At 57.9% G+C, this 18,965-nt stretch overlaps 1 protein-coding gene across 3 annotated transcripts in view; it reads right to left on the bottom strand.

Annotated features, from left to right (window-relative positions):
• SEMA3F (semaphorin 3F) overlaps window positions 1-18,965 on the bottom strand; it is a 34,466-nt gene that overhangs the window by 12,162 nt on the left and 3,339 nt on the right. For 2 of the 3 annotated variants that reach the window (XM_003894400.3, XM_031662817.1), the window contains exons 2-7: window positions 17,884-18,043; window positions 3,411-3,571; window positions 3,250-3,312; window positions 3,030-3,149; window positions 2,195-2,287; window positions 522-615 (exon numbers count right to left, since the gene is read on the bottom strand). In XM_003894400.3, coding sequence (XP_003894449.1) covers window positions 522-615; window positions 2,195-2,287; window positions 3,030-3,149; window positions 3,250-3,312; window positions 3,411-3,571; window positions 17,884-17,995 — 643 coding nt within the window. In that variant the 5' untranslated portion in view covers window positions 17,996-18,043. The remainder of the gene's footprint in view (window positions 1-521; window positions 616-2,194; window positions 2,288-3,029; window positions 3,150-3,249; window positions 3,313-3,410; window positions 3,572-17,883; window positions 18,044-18,965) is intronic. The other variant, XM_009200732.2, reaches the window with a different exon arrangement.

Raw genomic sequence — 18,965 nt, 5'->3', positions numbered from 1 at the left:
CCCCAAGCAGGACCCCTACTCAGAGAACAGCCCCCAACTCTCCCAGACACCTACCCAGACCAGAAATATGCTCTCCTCATCTGATCACAGGGCCAGAACTCTCCGCTGGTGCTTCCCTACAGGGCTCTCCCAGCCTCTCAGACACATCAAGAACATGCTATGGGACTGCCTCTCAGACCAGCCCCAATATGCACTCGGCTTATATTCTCTTCTAGGCAGCCTGTGGTCAGGAGGGTTCTGGACTTTGCATGGACCACATTGTGTGTTTCAGGGTAGGACCTGGCTTCCTTGGTCCCCCATCCAAAGGGGCCAGGCGGAGGCTTCTACCACCCAGTCGCTGCCCTTGACTCACAATGGGGTCTGGCCTGCACCCTCTCCCCCTTGCTAAGTGGGGCCTTTTGGGGAGTTCAGGGACAGCCTAGTCACGGTCTCTGCCCTTGGGTAAGTGTTGGTGCCATTCCCCATCTCCAGGGGCAGAGGTCACACATTGAGACTGTAGAGCGGGGTTGGGGGGCACTCACTGATGAGGGCCGATGCTGTGTCCAGCTTGGGATCATACGGACACTTGCCCTTCCCTGACTCGAGTCGCTCAGGCTCCAAGTAGAAGATGTAATCCTGCAAGGCAGAGCGGGGTTCAGCATGATCCAGGCCAGTCCCTCAGCCAGGAAGTGTAAGGTCACCAGGCTTCCAGGGTGAGAATGAGCCCCCAGGCATACCCCGAGCCCACCCCCTACACTCCCCAGAGCTCCTTGGCCTTAAACTCCATCCAGCCAGGTCTCCCAGGGCAGAGCCATGCTGTGGGCTCCAAGGGAGGTGCTTCCTAGTCCCAGGTCTTAGGGAAGACCTGGGGATCAAGTCTCAAGGTGCCCTGCCTTGGGGGCTATGAGATGGACATGGAGTGGGCTTGTAGGGGCTGAAGCCCCTCCATGCCAACTGGCTCACAAAGACATTGGCCAAGACCCCCTGGGCTACAGAGGCACAGCTCTTTGCTGTGGCTGCCTGTCTTGGGTCAAGAAGGAGTTGCAGACCTGGCCAGGGTAGGAGTGACTGGTTAAGGGCCTGGGGTCCTGCCCTTTGCCATCAGGTCTGGCCAGGCCAGAGAGCTCTAAGGTTACTGTATCCTCAGGCTTTGTGTCCTACCTGTAGTCCTCAGGATGGACCCATGGGCCATGACCTTTCTCCTGCCCCTCAGCAGAGCCCCCAGGCTCCACGTCTCCCCAGGGAGCCAGGAGTCAAGGAGTCCAGCCCAGACCACATGGAATTCACAAAGCTCCCCCATGCCTCCCAGCCCAGCCTGGAAGATGCTAGGAGGAAGGCTGGAAAAGGCACTAGGATGGGGTGAGCACACAGGCCACAAGAGAAAGCCAGGCAGAGGGAGGGAAAGGGGCAAGGAGAGGAACAGAGGCAGGAGGAGGTGGCAGCAGGTGGCAGGATGGCGATGGGAAGGTGCACACAGGCCTACGTCCAGTTACACTCTGCACACGTGACTTCCTGCACACACAGGGGTGCATACACAGCTCTGAACGTATCACTGCCAGCACACGGAACCCTCTGCTCACACTGTGGACACACACACACAGAATCCACATGATCCTGCATTTCTGCACTCTCCACCACAAACATGCTCTGTCATTCGCCGGCAGCCCATGCCCCCCTGCCCGCCCCTGCCCAGCCCCAGCTCTCCCAGACCAGACCCAGGTCATGACTAGCGGACAGATACCGCCCAGGAGAAGAGCGCCCCAAGCACGTGAGTGTGCAGGACACCTGTGTCCACAGACGACCCATGGGAGGCATGGGGCACGGACACTTGGGAGTAAGGTGTCAAACTGCACTCATGTGCCACTTTCCACTCTGGGTGCTGAGTGAGGAGGGCCCACATCCACACTGTTGTGTGCTCTTGTGTGTCTACACACATGAGTTCTGAGGGCTAAGGCATGGCTGTCCCCAGGGCTCCTGTCTTCCCCACCTGGCGGCTTCATTATTTCTTGCCTGTAGGGGTCACACTGAGGCTGACATGAGTCCAGTTGGGCATGCCTTCTGAGCCTGAGGGCACTTCAGGGGAAGGGATGGGGACAGGGTGTGGGCACAGAGGTAGAGGGGAGGCCCTGGGGAGGATGGCCTCAGGTGCAGCCCCAGGATGAGTTCTGCTCAGAGGCAGTGCTGCCTGGCAAAGGCCTGGAGGGATGAGGCCCACCTGGCGTGGGGCTGTGGGCGTCGGGCGGAGGGCACCATCTGTGGCTCTGCTGCCGCGGCCTCTGACCGCCTGCGTCTGGGTCCATGGTGTGGCCTGAGAAGATGAGGAACAGGGGTTAGAGCTGAGGGTGGCAGGGGCTGGGGGAGCGGGCTCGGGCTGCCAGCCTCTAACACCACACAGGCCAGGAACACACCTGAACACGTGGGACCCCGGAGCACCTCTATGCATGTGCACATACAGACACAGGCTTGACACACTCCTGCACACACAGGTGCCCCTCAGATCCAGTCACTCTCACACATGCCCTACAAGTTCACACCAGCTCACACACATGCCCACATGGAAATGGAAAAGGGTGGAAGCAGGCAAGAAGGGGCAGAGCTGGGGAAGGGGTAGCTCCCCACAACCCCGGCCCTGGGGGAAGAAGGCAGCTCTCCCCCAGGCCACATGGTAGAAGCCGACCCAGGTGTCCAGTCTCCTGTTGCAAGGCCCCCACCAGGCCCTCTGACTCAGCCGTGGGGGCACGGTCCACAGGCATAGCCAAGAGAGCTGTTGCCACGTATGGAGCAAGTGCTTACTATGTGCCAGGCACAGTGCTAGGAGCTTTGGGAGCTTTAGCTCACTGCCTCCTCCTCGCACCGACCTGTGAGAAAGGCAGCGGTTAGCCCCATTTTCTAGTGAAGAAACTGAGGCTCAGCGAGGTGAAAGAAGTCACTCACCCAAGATCACAAGGCTTGGAAGTGGCAGGGCTGCAGCTGAAGCCCCTCCTCCCATCAGGACCCTGGGATGCAGCCACCAGTGGGGGAAACACAGGGCCAGGGTGGCTGGGGCTTACCTGGGCACGGCGTCCGCGGTTCACATAGGTGCACATGGGGTTGTAGGCACCTGTCCCGCACACATACAGATGTGTTCGGTTCCAGGGCTGGATGAGCCTGACGAAGTTCCCACACTCGCCCTGGGGCCAGAGGGAAGGCTGCATAGGTGCCCTGGCCAGGCCTGCACCCTCACTGGAGTCACCTGCCCCGCTTCCCACCTGTGGATCCCACCAAACTCACGTTGCCATCCTTGCCTGAGAGCACGCATTCCTCAATGCGCTGTGGGGAGGCTGCCCAGTGTATCTGCAGAAAGGGGGGTCAGAGGGTGCAGCCTTCTGGACATGCCCTGAGCCCTGGGGCTCCATGCCCACCCCACGTCCCACATCAGGGTCAGCCCTTACAATGAGGGGCTCGCGGTTGATGTCGTGCAGGTCCAGGGACAGCACGTAGTCCTTGCTGCCCACATACATGCGGTCGTGGTCCTCATCCTTGAGCAAGATTCGGTAGTCGGTTGTGTTGAGCAGGAAGTTGAAGAAGTGGGCAGTGCCTGTGGCCTTCAACTCTGCAGGTGGAGGGCAGGACACCAATTAGGACCTTCAGAAAACCATCCAGCCATACCCCCTCTGACAAAGGGGAGACTGAGGCCCTGAGGTTCCCCTCAGGACCCCCACCACACAGTGGTCTTTTTTTTTTTCTTTTTATGAGATCAAGTCTCACTCTGCTGCCCAGGCCGCAGTACAGTAGTGAGACTGTGGCTCACTGCAACCTCCATCTGCTGGGTTCAAGAGATTCTCCTGTCTCAGCTTCCCAAGTAGCTGGGATTACGGGTGTCAGCCACCACACCCAGCTTATTTTTTTGTTTGTTTGTTTTTTGAGACGATGTCTTACTCTGTCGCCCAGGCTAGAGTGCGACGGCACAATCTCGGCTCACTGCAACTTTCACCTCCCGGGTTCAAGCAATTCTCTTGCCCCAGCCTCCTGAGTAGTTGGGATCACAGGCGCACCCAACCACGCCTGGCTAATTTTTGTATTTTTAGTAGAGATGGGGTTTCACCATGTTGGTCAGGCTGGTCTCGAACTCCTGACCTCGTGATTCACCCACCTCAGCCTCCCAAAATGCTGGGATTACAGGTATGAGCCACTGTGCCCAGCTCACACAGTGGTCTTAAACCTCCAGCTTCCCTTCCTGGATCCTTCTCAGCTCCCTCTTCAGTCCCTGACAGACTGGGAGGACAAAGTGGGACAGGTAGGCAGGCCAGGGAAGGCACCACACCCAAAGCTAAACCCCTGATTCATAGACAGCCCTAGCTAGTCTCTGGGACCCAAAGAAAGGGGTGGTGGGTGCGGGCCAGGGTACGCAACAGCATCAAAGAGTTTTTGCTCAGGTGGGGGTTAATGCTCCCACACTCAGGGTGGGGCCAGCTTCACACAGGGGCTTAAAAGGGTTAATGAGCAGATAGGGGTGTGGCTGGGTATATCTGGGACAGCCTGCAGACTCTGGCATGGAGCCTGGATGCCCTGTTCTTACCCTGGCTGCCCACCAGGCAGAGGGCACAGCTGGTGCACAGCAAGGTCCTCACTTGGTCTGAAGCAGGTTAGCCAGGAGACCAGAAAGCCCTGCTGGACGTACTGCCCTACAGACCCCAGCTTCCCCCAGACCCTACAAGGCTGCTAATGGTGGAACTCTCAGGCCACCTTGAATGATCCAGGGTAGTCATTTCTGAGAAAGAGGCTCTTTCCCCGGTGCTACAACCCTGGGGTCAGGGTTCAACTGGGTCCTCTAGTTTCCTTTTTACATGAGTCCAGCAGCCTTGGCCCTCCAACTCCAGGATGCTGGGGAAAAGTCCTTCCTAAGGATGAAGGACAAGAGGGGGCTCAGCCAATGACAGACAAAGGACGCCTAGAAGCTTGGGAACCTGCCTCCAAGGGGAGGGAGAGCCGAGGGGTCCCCTTGGCAAGCCCCTTCTCCACCCACCCCCAGCTATCTTTAGCTCAGCAGAAGAGGGAACATTGTAATGAGGATGATGAATATTCACACACAAAGGGGGCTTAAGATAGCAGCACAGAGAAGAGCGCATGCGTGTATACACATGGCACAGGCATGCACACGGCGCACACATGTCCTGCCACACATGAGGCACTCACCAAGGGGGTTGCACATGTCTCATCTCCCCTCCCCAGCTGGTAACCCATTTCACAGGTGGGGCAGTCAAGGGAGAGGCCTGGGCCAGGCCCCAAGGCACCTGGAGGGGGAGAACAGCTAGGATCTGAGGCCCTAGACACAGCCTGAAGGTGGGGCAGAGGTGGGCTGGGGTCAGAGGGTTCCACTAGCTGACCCAGAGCCCATGTCTGGTCCCAGGACCTCACTCTGAGAAACTAGCGGGTAAGGAAAGGCCTTGCCCTGCCTGGCCCTGACAATGCGGTGACAAGGGAATGCAGGTGATGACCTTGGTCAACCACTGGGATGCAGGGACGCCGAGGGATCAAAGGGCCGATCCTGCCTGGCGATGGCCTCGCCCGCCTGTCCGGCGGCGCCTCTGAAGTCCTGGGCAGGGCGGCCTGGGCACCTGTCCTGCACCTGTTGTTGGGCCACACGGAGTCCGCCGCCTGGCCACTCACCCACAGTGACAACAGGAAAGTAAACATTCCCCCACCCCGAGGGCTGGGAAGTGGCCAGAGAGGAAGTGGGGCTGCCAGTGGAGGCCCCCCAGGCTGGGACAGCCCGCCAGGGGTTATTTATACCCTGGCTGGGGGCATGGCTCGGTCGTGCCCTTACCTGTCCCCTGGGCTAGGGGGCACTTTGGGGGCAATGGCAGGGGGAGGGGGTACAGGCTTAAGTGGGTGCCTTCAGACACAGGCACTCCGGATAAGGGGAAGCTTCAGCCATCAAGTCCCCAATAACCCAATCAGCCATAATCCCCCCGCTCCAATCCTGCCCAGCCTTGGGCCTCTACAATCTCAACCCTGTACCATGACTTCCAGAGCCCAAGGCCCAAGTCTGAGTCCCCCACCCTCTCGCAAAGCCCCAGCACTCCCAGGCTCCAGCTCCCTCTGTGAGACAGGCCGTAGAGAACACTCAGAGGATGAGGAAACTGAGTCCCAGCTTAGGGGCAAGAGATTAGCCTTGACCCTCTCTGCCCCCTGCCCCCAGTCTGCCCCTTAGTGGAGGTGGGGGTGGAGGGAGCCCCTTGCTCAGTTATCAAATACCCGCTGTGCACAAAGCCCTGTGCTCACAATACCAAGGGCACAGGGAAGGGATGTGACGTGCCAGAGAGCTTGGGGGTGGGATTCCCACCCAGGTCCATGGCTGAAGGAGGGGGAGGCCCAGGGGAAGCCAGTCCTGGTGGTAGAGACTGCTTGCCAGGAGGGCCAGTGCCGGAAGGTGACTCGCTCCCCATGGACAGGGCACATGACTCAGGACCTGCAGCACCCCTCCCAGTGGCCACGGGATATGGCGTCAATGGCTCTGGTGTCACAGGACGTGATGCTTTGATCACTGTGAAAACAGTGTGGGGGGAGAGGGGAACCCCAGGAGGCTGTGCATGGTGGGGAAGGGGTGGGACCCAGGGTCAGGGATCCTTGGCTATGGCTTGAGTTTCTGGGTGAGCTTCATGACCTGAGGTGGGGGCACTCTCGCTCTCTGACCTTCATTCTCCAGTCTATACCATCTCTCAGGCCCTCCTGGTACTGACACTCACAGTGACCCTGAGGATCAGTGACCCCGTTCTGATCTCAGAGAGAGGCTCACAGCCTGGCATTCCTCGGGTCTTCCCCCAAACCATCCTTCATGGGTGTCTGCCTTTCAGGGAAAGTAGAGTGGGATGTGGTCCCAAGTCCTTCCCCAAGGAAGCAGGCTTCCAGGTGTCACCACCTCTTGTAGGACATTCACCCCCATTCCCACCCCAGCTACCCCATTTCCTAGTGTTAGACTGGGGAGCAGAGAGGGCTATAAGGCAGGAAGGGGCCTCCTGTGGACTCAGCTCCAGCCTTCCGAACTCCAGGGTGTCCCTACCCCAACCCCAACCTACAGGAGTAGAGCTAAATCCCAAATCATTCATCCAAACCCAGACTACCAGAGAGGAACCAAGGTGGAGAGGGGTGGGAACTTCCCCGGGTCCCAGAGCAAAGAAGGTATAAAGTTCCAGCCTTCTCAACCCACAGCTGGACTTCTTATCTCACTCATGCCAGATTGTAGGTGAAAATTGAAACAAGGGGCCCTGTAACAGCCCTGTACTCCCAGCTGCAGACAGGAAGACTGAGGCCCAAAGGAGAGTGGTACTCACCCCAGGTCACAGGGTGAGAGGCAAAACTGGTGTCCTGTCCCCTGCTCCCCACTCCACCATGAGGCAAAGGAACTGGGAGCCTTCATTCCTCCAAGAAGCCTGGATCAGAGCAGGGGGTGGGCAAGTAGCCCTGTGTATCCTCCTCTAAAACCTGCCGTCGGCAGGGACCAGATCCTACCAGGCTCCAGCTCCCTTAAGGGACAGGGACTTGGGACAGAAGGAACAAAGGAACCTGGGACCTGAGGTGGCATCAGTGGGGGGCAGGACTGATGCAGACCCAGTCTGGTCATATCCTCAGGCCAGTCCCCATATCTGCTCCACCTGTCCCACGCCCGGCTCTGGCAGCAGGAGCGCCATGCCTCCTCAAATGCCATGGCAACGTTGAGGGAGGGGCTGGGCACGATCAAGGGTTCTATGGGGATCAGGACTCCAGCCCGGATAAGCTTTGACCTTAGGGGAAGGAAGGGTGGTGTGCCTGGGTGCTGTCTCCTGGGAAGGGCTCCCCACCCCCATACTCTCACCCAGGCTGGGCACAGGTTGGGAGGGGTGACATCCGGGAAAGATTTTCCCGTCATCGGGAAGGAAGAGCCTTTTCTGGCATCAGACACCTCATTTCCGCAGCCGTTCCTGGCCTCTAGGACTCTCTCGTGGCCGTCAAGCACTTGGGGTCCTGGCTCAAAGCAGCCTGGCGCAGGTCCAGAGGCAGGACCTTCTCAGGGCACAGGGGGCTGGGTCCTGGGGGACCCCTGGTCCCTCATCTCTGAGAAGCAGCTGGTGACACCTTACTTTAAAGGTGGGGGCAGGCGAGGACAGGCACTGAGGAGGCGTGTCCACAGCCCTTACCCGAAGACCCCAAGTGGGCAGCCCCTACCCCTTGCTGCTGGTCTCCAGGACATCAGGTCTGTGTCCAATGAGGCATGGGCTGCTGCAAAAAAGGGGTCTTGGAGCAAAGGTGGGCAGCCCGCCCCCTTGGTTATAGCCCCACAAAGCAACAGGCCCTGACTGACAGCATCACTTCCCCCAGCAGTGATGGGGTCTGGGGGTGATAGACAGATCCCTGCAGCCTAGCTCAGACCTCTGACCTCTAGTGAGCCAGTACAGCCCTAATCCCTGAGCTGAAGAGAGATGGGACTGGGGGCCAAGAGGAGGCACAGGCCTGGGTCTTTGTCAGTGTTTCATCCACCAGAAAGACAGACCTCCTGACCTTCTGAGGAGGGAAACTGAGGTAGCCAAGGCTATGGTAGCAGTGGCAGCAAGAGGCATGGCAGGGCCCAGGTGGTTCCTACTGGATACTCCCACAGGATCCAGGAAGGGCTGGCCCCAGCCCTTTTATCACTCCCCCAAAGCTGTGAGGAGCCCCAGAGGAAGGCCTGGGGACTGGGCTGGCCCCCTGGCTCTCAGCCTAATCCTCTTTTAATGAGCGGCCAGCCGGAAGGCCTCAGTCCATGGCCACAGACCTACAACCCCAGGAACCCCAGCCAAGCTAAGTGGGGAGGGCAGAGAGGCCCAGATGCCTTTGCATGTACCTTCCCCCTGCTTGGCGCACCCACTTACACCCCAATGACACCCTGATCAGGCCAACCCAGGGCCCAGCATGTGCAGAGATACACCCAAGTGACACCTGCCTTGTGCTCCCACAGACCCACTCTTGGGCACTTACCATTTGTTCAAGCCCAGGTCCCACATGGGGTTGGGCAGGGGAGCCTGATCTGGGGTAGCTCCCTCAGTTCCCCCTTTTCCCCCCATGCTCTGGATGTGAACCCTACAAGCCAGACCCCAGTTGTACCCTCCCCGGGGAGAGGTTCCAGGTTCCTCTGACCCTAAGCCCCTCGAGATCTGCCCCCCCAATACCATCTCTAGCCAGGCCTTCCAGATTGGAGACCCAGAGGGCCTTCCTAGGAGCCACCCACACCAACCCCCACTTCCCCCCAGGTAGGTAAGCCAGGTCGGTGCCAACAAAACCAATTACAGCCACTCTCACCCAATTAGCAACTAATTATGGTCTAGTAGTCCATTCAACATAATTAACATGTAAATGACTCCGCATGTTTTTATTCAATAATCGCTCTGACTGAATTTAATTTAAATGTCTGAACTGGGGACCCAGTTACCGTATTTCACCACCTAGAGCTGCCACTCTAGGAAATGCAGTGGGAAATGTTGGCTCCTCCAGGGCAGAGGGACTCCAAGACCAGAGGCCAAGGGGACAGACGCCACTGGCTGTGGCAAGGGTGGAGATGGTTATGGTCTCTGTATCCCTGACACATCTATCCCAGGGGTGCAGGGAGTTGGTGAGGTCAGAAGAGCCCCAGAGGGACCCTCAAGATGGGAAATCCTCTGGAACAAGGGACTCCTTTGCAAGGGCTACTGTAAACATCCCAGCTGTTCAGCAAACACCATACAGGGGTAAGAGCCCAGCTGGGCCAAAATGCTGCTGTATACTTCCCTCCCATTTCAGTGACTGAAGGCTGAGGGCAGGGGGCTGGGGCCAGCAGGTCTAGGCATGCTGTTCCCACGCCCGTTCCGCCCCAGTGCTCACCTACTCCGCCCAGGACAGGATAGGCTGAGGGCACAGCTCAGCCTCAAACCAGGAAAAGCCAGAAGTGATGGAGCAGCAGGATCACTCCCTGACTCGCCAGCCCAGAACCAGGGGTCCACGCCTCATCCCCGAAGGACACCCAATGACTTCTGACCTTCTGTCCCAAAAGATGGGGGCTCTCTGGCCTCAGCACCTCCACTGAACCCTGCCTTCGCCATGGTCCCATGCACCTGACCATCCTAGGCCTGGGCTAGTAGTTCCAGAGGCCTAGACGTCCCACTTGGAACTTAACAGCATGCATGGTTGCCTGTGAGAACACATTTGGGCATTCACCAGCTGGGCAAGTCAGGGCTCCGGCTCAGCTTTGGAAGGACACTGTGATCGAGACCTGGCCCTGAGCAGGGGGTGGGAGGAGGTGACCAGACAAGCAGATCACACAGGAATGTGCCCCAAGAAGTATGAACGGGGTGGAAAGAGGGGCTCGCTCTGAAGGGGAGGGCTGCACTGATCCATTTCTCAGGTGGGGAGAGTGAAAAGGCCATTCAGTGAGTGCCTCCAGTTTCAGAGACCCCCGGGGGACCCACCCCCTCCTCCCACATTCCAGACCTGGCCCGGAAACCCCTCACTCCTTCCTCCACCACCTCCTCCTCCCCATGACTGCAAAAGACAACAAACTCTCCATGGCTCATTTACTCTGATAAATCACCCAGACAGACAGGCCAGGATGGGACCAACAGGCTGGTGGGTGTCAAGACCCTCCCCCTGCCCCGGGCCCAGCCCCCATCTCTGCAGCCTTCCTCAGATTCCTGTGGTCCCTGCAGCCCCTTCATATCACCCAGCCAGAGATTTCCAGGATGTTCCAGATAGTCTTAGCCCCTCCCCAACATTTTGATGGGGAAACCAAGGTACAGGGCAGACAGGTGCGTGCTTGGGGTCAGCCTTGGAGGATGCAGTGAGGCTGGGTTAGGATCTCAGCAGGACTCAGCTGGTAGCCAGTCAAGGGCAGGCAGTCAGCATGCTGCACAGGCCTCGGGCCCAGCCAGGACAGCGCTGATAAAAATGGCAGTACAGGCAGCCCCAGCAGAGGCCCCCTGAAGTGCTACCCACTCAGCCTTGGGGCTGTAGAAGCCCAAAGGGCTCCCAAATTCTAGCTGCTCTGCCAATTGTAGTGTATGACCCTTAGAAGGCAACCGTGCTGGCGGAACAGCAGATACACCAGGCAGTGGACTCTGGACGGGGGGAAATGAGGGCATCAGCACCGAGCCCCAAGTGGGAAGGAACAAGGCTCTTGGCTGGGTACAGAGACGTCTGAGGAAAGAGCATGTCCGGGTAGGAAGCCAAGAGGGGTGGCAAAGGGAGGGGTGGAGGCAAGGGGGAGTAGGGAGAGGAAGGAAGGAAGAAGAGTGGGGGAAGGGGGATCCGGAGCTGAGGCTTCCTGATCCTCGGAGGGGCCGGTTGCTTTGGGTCTGTCTTTGCCCTGCAGAGATGCACCAGACAGCCAGTGCTCCTCTCGGCCTGGTGAGAGTGCCAGAAGTCAGGCCAGCCTGTCAGCCCGGATGAGCCCTGCTCCTTCCCCAACAGGCTAGCCCCCCAATCCTAGGCCAGCAGCCACTACCCAGACCCCATTCTTTGCTGGGTCAGGACTAGTGGTCAGGGACTGGAGCCCAGGAGGCCTCCACCCACTCCCTGGGGCTGCCCAGCAGCCTGGGTGGGGGGCTGTAGGCCTGCCAAGCTCTGGCACCCACGTGAGCTAGGCTTTGGATTCAGACCATAGCCTTCTGGCATCCAGGCCTCTGGCAAAGGCCCTCTTGCTATTTCTAAGAAAAATGCAGCAGGAATCCTCTCTGCTTCTCCAAAGTTCCCAGGGCTCCTTGAGGCTGGGCTTAGATTCCCAGGATAGCACCAGGCCAAGCCAGGCAAACATGCTTTCTGCCCAGCCCTGCAGATGCCTGAGTGACTAGCCCAGGTCTGGTCAACCCTAGCACACACGGTAGGAGCTGAAGCAGCATTCACAGAAGGAGTTATTGCAGCCAACTGTGCACCCCAACCAGGCCTTGGAGCCAGTCTCTAGGGAGCTACTTCCAAGGCATCACTCCCGCCAAATGCATCCATATCACTGGAATTTTTCCACAATACATATTTAGTACCTCTGCCATGAGGAAAAAGAGCTTAAAAACCAGAAACAGAAAGTATAACTCCACATCTTTGTCCCAAAAGCAAGACTGCATCTAGCGTCTGTCCTCTTCCCCAGGTGCTGCACCACATGCACCCTCCCTGTGCTCCGGTTCTTCCCTTCCCCACAACCTCCCCTCCCCTGCTCGAGATGCAGCCTCCTCCAAGAAGCCTGCCCAGATACCCATCGTAGGAATTTTCCTCCTCCTGACCCTACTCTACCCACCCCACAGGGCTCAGGGTCCTTCCTGGAATCATTTCCAAATAACATCTCCCTTACCAAAAGTTAGAATTCTGGAGGAAGGGGTGAGGTAGTCCGGGACTCCTTGGGGCGTGCCCCTGGACCTGCCCTCCCCTGCCTACCAGCCTCAGGATCGCTCCTGGTGACTGAGATTTCTTCCACAGTGACCATACTCACACAGCTAATCCTCCTGACAACACAATGAGGCCAGTATTGTTCTTACTCCCATTTTCCAGAAAAGGCAGTGGGAACACAGAATGACGTTCACCAAGCAAGGTCTACCAGCGGCCAGGATGCAAGCAAGACAGTCTGAGCCCTCATGATGCTGCTTCCACAGGGCCACTGCCATTCCCACCTTACACAGGAGAAACCAGGGCTCAGAGGGGCTAAGCCACTTGGCTGGACTTACACAGCTAACTGGTAGAACTGGGTTTTGCCTTTAAGACCAGCCAGCTCAACCACGACCACCACCACTTATGCATTACACCAAATTTAAGCACTCCAGGCCGGGCGCGGTGGCTCAAGCCTGTAATCCCAGCACTTTGGGAGGCCGAGACGGGCGGATCACGAGGTCAGGAGATCGAGACCATCCTGGCTAACACAGTGAAACCCCGTCTCTACTAAAAATACAAAAACTTAGCCGGGCGAGGTGGCAGGCGCCTGTAGTCCCAGCTACTCGGGAGGCTGAGGCAGGAGAATGGCGTGAACCCGGGAGGTAGAGCTTGCAGTGAGCTGAGATCCGGCCACTGCACTCCAGCCTGGGTGACAGAGCGAGACTCCGTCTCAAAAAAAAAAAAAAAAAAAAACAAATTTAAGCACTCCACTCTCCTGAGTGAGGAGATGGAGGTCTCCCAGGAGTCAAGGACCAGGCACCCATGGCCCTAAAGCCACCTTCTAAGCTATTACCACCTCTGGAGGGGTCAAGGGGCCGGAGGTGCATACACACAGGTGCAGACAGCCAAGAGCCCACTCTGAGGTTCACTGTCTCCCAAGCTGCAGGGTGAAAGATGCCTTTATGGGCTGGGGTGAGATTTTTATCTTGGCGGTTTCTCTTTAAATTCTTTACGATTACGAAGCAGCGGGGGCTGCCAAGGAACATGATTTACTCCTTGAGCATGCACCAGCTCCTCGCTTAGTGCCAAGGGAAGCTGGAGCCAGGGAGGGAGGGGCAGGCATCATGCCAGGGAACCAGAGACAAGGCCTGTGCTGTGGAGGCCCAGCCAGTGGCGGTCCCATCTGAAGCTCCACTGGATCTGGAAGGCCACATCTGAAAGCCCCAGCGCCTGGCCTGGCTGACCCAGGCTGGGCGTCAGGCAGGTTCTCAGGCAAGCACAAGGACCCTATCTCCATTCTCTCCAAAGACCAGTTCCTCGCCAGTTGGGGGATAGGCAGCTTCCAGGACCTCCCAACTCCAAAGCGGCTACTTCCAAGTCTCTCAGGAGTAAGGCAGCTCCCATTTCCAGAAAACTGAAACTCCAGATCTGGGCTCAAGGGATCTGGGCTCAAGTTCATGCTTTGAGTCTTCCTTCCTCCCTCATCATCCTGGAACACCCACCCTCCCTGGCTTGTGAGCTCCAACCCCCACTGTAGCTGCCAGAGCCTCCTGACTCCCACCCAGCTCCCTGGTGCCACATTGGCCTCAAAGCTCCTGGGCCTCCTCCCCCTCCTCCCCCACCAAAGCCCATGCCTTGCTCTGGCTGGCCAAGGAGCCCCTGGGGGACAAGAGCCGATCCTCTAGCTCTCTAGCCCCACCCCTACTCCTGCACCAGGCCTGAGGGCTAAGGCCCCATCAAGGCTTGCTAGAGGCACCTCAACTCACACCAACTCCTGAGCGGAAGTCAATGGGCTGTGACCCTTCCTAATCTCTAACCTCATCATCTCCAAACCTGACAACCTTGGTCCTCTGATGCCACATGCAAATGATGTGAGCAGTGGCACTGTTCTGGGCCATTGGCCCAGAGGACCCAAACTCCAGGCTGCTCTGGAACAGGAGCCCTTTCCTCTCTTATGCCCTGGTGTTCCCATCTCTGACATGAGAGGCTTTCCTAGGGACCCTGCTCAGTGGAAGGGCTGGAGTGATGGAGGGCTGGATTTATAGGCTGGAAATAAGCAAACCCCAATTCTGTTGCTTCAGCAGACAGAGGGCATGAGGAGCCTGCCCAATGCAACCCCAGCCCTTTCTTTGGGAAATGAGGCTAGGAAGGCTAAACCAGAACTGCAGAATACTGGAATCTTCCTTGTTCCTAGCTCATGCGAAAGGTCTGTGCCTCCAGCACCACCACCATCCCTGCCCTCCACTCTCAGTCCTGGGACAGACTCAGGCATCAGGCAGATCCAGGCTCCATCTCAGTCCTGCTCCTGAGTGACCTGGGAAGCTGCTCGGCCCCTGCAAGCCTCCTTCCTCACAGGAAACCTAGGCAGACCCTCCTCAGGCCTTGGAGGGACCATTGCTTGGTTATCCTCGTGGGCTCCTACTACTATTTCAATTATGTTCATCTTTCCTGACCTCCCCTGGCAGGGTGACTTTCTGCTCCCTCTCCCTACTCCTGCCTCAGCTTCCCTAGCAGCACAACCATCTCATGTCATCACAGGGTCCTTCAACCCCACCAAGCATCTCTTGGCCCCAATCCCTGGCCAAACCCAGCCCAGGCAGCAGCAGTGTGTCGTGGGGTAGCTTCCTGGGAAAAAGTAAACACTCCCCAGGCTGAACAAAGGGCCTGGCAGGGCCCTCACACCTCCCTGCTGCTGCCACAGAAGGAGGTGTTGCCCCAGAGCCTGGGTCATCTCAGGGTGGGGGAAGGAAGAGCTTTTTCTCTAAGACCTGGCAGTGATTCTGGGGTGAAGGGGACTCCAGGCCCAGGCATGGATGGGTGAAGGAAGGAGGGTCTGTCCAGGCTTTCAGCCCAGGCTCCACTCTCTCAAGAGTGAGGAATGAACAAACCCCTCACCTGCTCCTGGAAATCTTTTCCATTTGACTCACTTCTGCCTGATCTTGGCTGTGCTGCTGAAGCCCCGAAGCTGGGCCATAGGAGGCCCCTAATCTGAGGGAACCCTGGGCTGCTTGACCCTCACACCCTCCTGGCTCTAGACCTGGCTGGGGTGCCCAGGCGGATGGGCGGGCAGCAAACCCAAGCCTGGCCCAGTTCCTGCCTTTGTTCCTTTATCTACCCTGGGCAGTATGGCGTCTTATGCCAGGACCTCCAGTTTGGAGGGTCCAGCCCTACCCAGGCGGGAACTGGCACCTCCCCACTGCAGCAGGACCCAGGGCAGGGCAGGGAGTGCCCAGCCTGAGCTCCTGTAGGCCTGGGGTGTCAACTGCCGTGTCTATCCAAGGCACAGATGAAATAACTATGACACGGAGCCACAGTGACCAGCAGTGCTTCTGAGAGTAACCTTCTCTGTGCCACCCACGTGTACCCTGGGAGGAAGATGGTGGGAGCCGTTTCTTGAAGTGTTGGTCTCCATTCTCACTCCACACACACTTGGTGAGGGCGTGCTCCTCACTGAGGGCAACTTCATGTATGCATAACCAGGCTGAGACCACCCAGTGTGTGGGGATACACAGGGCCTGGTACACAGCAGGTGCTGGGCTCCCAGGTGGCCCTGATCAACTGGGTGTCCATTGCTTTTTCTGCCAGCTTGACTGTGAGCACCCCATCTTGTTCACCACAGAGGCCCCAGCACTCAGCACGGGGCCTGCCATATAGTAGGAAGTGACGTCTAAGCACAAAATTAGGACACAAGGCCAGGTCGGAACAGGGAAGGTCATTCAGGGCAGGGGAACCTGCCTGTGCAAAGGCACAGGGGCCCTGGGATGGGTGGCCCCAGGCACGCTGCAGCCCCACCCCAGGCAGCCACGACAGGCAGCACCCAGGCTGGCTGCCAGCGAGCTCAGCTTTTAGTCACTGCGGGTGTCGGCTTCAGAGCTAATTGAGAGGGAATCGACCCAACGCAATGTGGGCACCGGCAAGGCCAGGACACCAGGGTTCTATTTCTGGCTTTGCCTCTGCCTCTTGCCTGACCTTGACCCAGCCCTTGCCTGAGCCTCAGTTTCTCTCTTTGGAAAACAGGAACAAAAGCCTTTGCCCCTGGAGGTCCAGGGAGGCTTAGAAGGAGCACACGGAAGACCTCTGTCTGTCTTGCCCCTCCTGCTTGCTTGCATGCATGATGACAAAAACAACACCCAGAGTGGACGCAAGGTCCCAGGGGTGTGGAGACCAAGCCACCCCTCCCTTCCACTGTTGGGGGAGGAGACACTGTACTCTCACTGCCAGACCCTGGGCCAGGGAGGGGGTCGGGGGAACTGGCCCCTTCAAGATTTATTAATCTGCTCTGAAGAATTCCACCAGGGAAGGGTGGAGGTATCAGCAAAATAAATATCTCACCTTCCCGGGCCGGGGAAGGGGGCTGCTTTTCAGCCCAAACAAATTAACTCTTCTCGGCCCATTTCTCAGGCCCTGCAGGGGACTCCTTCCAGGCACAGCCTCAGAAATTCCAGGAACCAGTGACTGGGAAGAGGGATGATAAGCAGCTTACTCCCCCTCTCCTGTCAAGGGCCAGGGTGGGACGAGGCCAGGGGAGGGGCCCTGCTGGGGGACATGGTGAGGTGGGGGCTGGGCCTCCGCCAAGCCCAAGGAAGGAAAGGTCACCCCAGCCTTTCACCCCAATATGGCTGCCCGGAAATCTGGCCAGCCAGGGCTGAGTTGACCCCACCCAGGGCAGGCGGCTGGATGAAGTTACCTCTGGCCAGAGGAGGACCAAGGCTGAGAACTCCCAATGACCCCAGGTCCCCAGGCCCCAGTATGGCCACTGCCCCTCACCCTGGGCCCAGGGTAGACTCTTCAGACGACACACACCCTTGAGGAAGTGGCTCTCAAGTGAGCCATCTGTACACCCATGTGTGTACCGTGTGCGTGCACCTGCCCAGTGGGTTAAGTGCAATGGTGATGGAGTGGGCGACCAGCCTCTCACTCTGCAGACCCCAGCCCATCACTGAAACCTCCCAGTGACTTCTCATCAAAGTGCTCACTGGAGCTCAGGAGCTCAGGCCCTAACAGTAGCATGTGCTCTGCCTGAACCCACCGGTGGCCTCCCTGCCAGTCACAGCCAACAGTCCCTTCCCAGATTCTAGGAACCCTTCCAACTTGGAAACTGTAGGAAGGCTCCTGGAGCATCCACACCCCAAGAGAGCAGGTCCTGCTCTTCCAGAGGCTCCAGTGTCTGCCCAACTGCCTGACCTTCCACCCCAGGGGCTGCTCAGGGCAGGACCAGATGCATAGCAGTGGCAAGGAGGGGCCGCAGCAGACACAAGTTTGGAAGGAGTGACATTGCCACCTCTCCGATTATCATACAGAGAGACATGCCCTACAGACCCCAGGCCACCCAGCTCAGGAACCCACAGTCTGACTCCGGAAGATACCCAGACTCTGGACTCTTTTGCTAAGTGTCTAAGTGGGTCAGTTCTCTAGCCTTTCTCAGCAAGTCACCACCTCCCTAGTCCCCCTTCTCCCCCACAACCTATGTGGCTGTACAATTTGTCCTGGTTTTGTCCTGACCCACCCTCTCTCTCGTGTGCAGAGGAGCCAAGTGCTATTGTAAAGAGAGGATGATTTCTGGGGAAGAACAAAACAGCTTCTTACCTTTGAATGAGAGCCGGACCCGGGGTGTGGCTGGGAAGTGGTCCTGGGTGGGGAAGGCTGGCCAGGCCCCAGTCAGTAGGCAAGCCCAGAGAAGAAGACCTGCGACAAGCATTGTGGGAGGGGCCTAGGGCCCAGAAGGCAGGCTCCACTCTCTAGACACCTGGGAAGGGGAAAAAAAGATTGGAATGTGTGAGGCAGACGGGGGAGTCTGACCCTACCAACATTTCCCTTGTTCATTTTCTATCCAAGGTGAACAAAGAGGTTGATGGGTACCTCCACGCTTCCACCCCCAGCCTGGGGCCATGAATGCCCCTGTGTGCACACCTCATATGCGTTGTTTGGCCTGCCTTTGTCTGGGGAGATAGTACCGATGGGCCCCAGCCTGGGGTCCCCAGAACTGATGGGGGCTGCTAGAGACTCAAACCCTACCCCTCATAGCATGCTGAATTCCATTCACAGGGCCCAGCCCAACTAGGTGATCTTAGTGCTCTTTCCAGCTCCCAGCATGCTTTCTCCTTTCTCCCCTGCATCCACGCCCAATAAAGTGGGTTACTCCTTCTCCCTCCCACCTGGAGGAATGGGGGAACAGATGGGGTGCACCCCTGCCTGCTCCAGTCACAGGTCTTCTCCCAGTACAGAGAAACCTGGACCTGATTATTGCGGTAGAGGGGAGGCACAGGAGAGAGTGGGGGAATGAAACACATGCAGACAGCCCAAGATGGAAGAGAGGGAGCACCAGTCAGAAAAGGAAAGGCAGAGAATGGCAGAGTCCACTTTTACTAAAATCAAAGCAGGAGAGACCCAGGTCAGACAGGCAGAAGGACTTCCTGCCAGGGAAAACTTCCAGTTCCGCCTCTAGAGGGCAAAGAAGGGAAGATAGGATGGCCAGTGGGCCTGGGGCTGGATCTGGGCCAGCAGCATTGCCCCCTTCAGAATCCCCCACAGCCCCAGCAGGTCCAAGTTTCAATACTGTTTTTCAAATATTGTCTCCCCAGGCAGGCTGGCTGTTGGGTAAACGCAGCCCAGCACCAGTTGTCAGAACATATTGCTCCCTCCCGGCACAAACCAGCGCCAACTCCTAC

This window comes from Papio anubis, chromosome 2 (genome assembly GCF_008728515.1).
Source record: "Papio anubis isolate 15944 chromosome 2, Panubis1.0, whole genome shotgun sequence".
In the NCBI taxonomy this organism is placed as follows: Eukaryota; Metazoa; Chordata; class Mammalia; order Primates; family Cercopithecidae; genus Papio; species Papio anubis.
This window is presented reverse-complemented; position numbering and strand designations above follow the sequence as displayed.